The sequence below is a fragment of the Pteropus alecto genome, unplaced genomic scaffold (genome assembly GCF_000325575.1).
Source record: "Pteropus alecto unplaced genomic scaffold, ASM32557v1 scaffold92, whole genome shotgun sequence".
In the NCBI taxonomy this organism is placed as follows: domain Eukaryota; kingdom Metazoa; phylum Chordata; class Mammalia; order Chiroptera; family Pteropodidae; genus Pteropus; species Pteropus alecto.
In genome coordinates, this window is record NW_006432447.1 from 1,896,186 (window position 1) to 1,898,302 (window position 2,117).

Here is a 2,117-nt window from a genome sequence, read left to right on the forward strand (position 1 = left end):
TAGGCAGAAGTGGGAGTTCAGGAGATGGTCATTCCAGGCAGAGGGGTCCTTGTCAGGTGAGAAGCCCTGGGGGCTTTGTATTGTCTAAAGGGCCAGGCCAAGTTCTGAGTGGCTGCAGCTGATACCTGACTCTGCCAGTCTCTCATGCCTGGCTTCAAAGAGCCACAGGGGAGCCTCAGGCCAGGCATTCTGCTGCTCCTCCTTTGCTCTGGGGACCAGAAAGCGTGAAGAGAGGCAGTTCTTCCAGTCTTTATGGCCCAGAGGCAGACCTCAGACATGGGGTTACAGTTATGGGAAGGCAATTTCAAGCTCAATATTAGGAAGAACATTCCAACAATGTGGGCAGCTTAATATTGAAATAGACTGCATGGTGAGGTAATGAGCTCCTTGTCAGTCATGACTTGTCCAAATACTGAAATCTATGTCAGATTTCACAGGGTCAGAATGTACCTCCAGGGGCCTAATTGCAAAGAGTGCTCTTTTTACCACCCAGCAGCCTCATGGTCTCATGTACAAAACACCACAGAATTCTGAGCCTAAGACTAGGCCTGAGTTAATGAAGACATAGAGACTTGCTGACTGTTGTATTTTGGTTTCATAATGATGAGCAAACAGCAAGCCATGACATCAGGCATTTCCTTTTATTAGCTCTTAGAAGACTCCTGCCGAAACAGCTCAGAGATTCCACGAACATCATCTGCAACCTCACTGAAGAATGTGGTGAGAAAAATACATATACATATGTGTGTATATATATGTCTATTTTGTGGTGCATCTCTGAGGTTGCTGCCTGCTCTGTGAGGGGGCTCAAAAGCGCTTCTGGAGGGCAGACTGGATATTCTTCAGCAGGCCCCACTTAGCTCGGTTCTTCCCATGCCCATCTGGTGTTACCACCTGCAATCAGAAGCAGAGAGCCATGGCGCCAGCCACAAGGGAAACAGCAGCTCCCAGGAACTTGGCCCCTGCTGCGTGCCAGCGACTATACACATCATCTCATTAACAACTCACGACAACCACATGAGGCTAGTGACACTGATCCCATTTTATAGATGAAGAAACTGAGGCTCAGAAGGATTGAGTAACTTTTCTAAAGTCCCACAGCTAATATGTGGTGGGATTGGGATTTCACAGACCATGTTCCACTTCCTGTAAGGTACCTCATGTGACTGAGAGCTGATGACAGTGTTGGGGCTGGGACCTGAGAGGGGCTTCACCATAAAGTAACCCCCTGAGAATTGCTTTGGTCACAGCTCTTATTATTTGTAAACTTCAGCGAATGCATTTGACTCTTACCAGACTGCAAGCAGCTTGATTGGGGTGTGGAGGAGTAACAGTCCTTCATCTCTGTAATTCCAGCTTTGGTTATGGTAAAGAGAAGTTTCTTAGAAAAGCGGATGAAAGGTAAATATAACCATAGTTTATAGACCTGCGAGCTGTTTCTCTCTGATGCTTCATACTCTCTTTGATCGCAGTTGAATGGTCAGTGCTACCCAGAAAAGGCGGTTGCACTGGGTATCAGGACCCTCCTAGAGGTCTCACCAGTTCAGCATACATGTAAATCTCGATGCCTTACCTTAGAGGTGGTGGGCTTCCCCATATCTCCGGTCTGGCAGCCTTCCTGTTCCTTCCCAAAATACATTTACTGAAGAGGCATTTAGGGAATAGGGTTGAGACCCTGAGATGAGAGACAGCCCACTGGATCAGTGGACTCTGTCTAGATGAATCAGGACTCATGGGACAGATGGGGTGGGGGTGGGGTTTGGATGGTGAAGATTGATGGTCGTATGAAGTACAAAGTCTCTATATGCAAAGCTGCCAACTTTTTACGTTTGTATTCAAAGGGAAAGGGCAAAAAAATAGACACTTATTACCATTATGTTCTCTAGTTTTACAAAATTTATTTTGTTTTAGAGAAAACAGGGCTTCACGCAAGGTAACGATTATATCATATACATGATATTAGATTACCCATTGCCAGATAAAAATAGAGATACTACATAGAGATAACCCTGATAAAGGCAATGTAAATAATGTAAGGTGTACACACAGAGCTATCAGGGGACAATGAGGAAGGGATAACAGTGTTGTGCGGGGTTGGGAATTGACTCATAAAAAAT

At 45.6% G+C, this 2,117-nt stretch overlaps 1 protein-coding gene across 1 annotated transcript in view; it reads right to left on the reverse strand.

The window, feature by feature from the left end:
* Positions 1 to 627: 627 nt before the first annotated feature.
* Positions 628 to 2,117, reverse strand: part of TRIM42 (tripartite motif containing 42) — a 21,316-nt gene continuing 19,826 nt past the window's right edge. Inside the window, exon 5 of the mRNA XM_006907190.1 lies at positions 628 to 894. Within this exon, the coding sequence (XP_006907252.1) occupies positions 808 to 894 (87 nt within the window). The 3' untranslated portion in view covers positions 628 to 807. The remainder of the gene's footprint in view (positions 895 to 2,117) is intronic.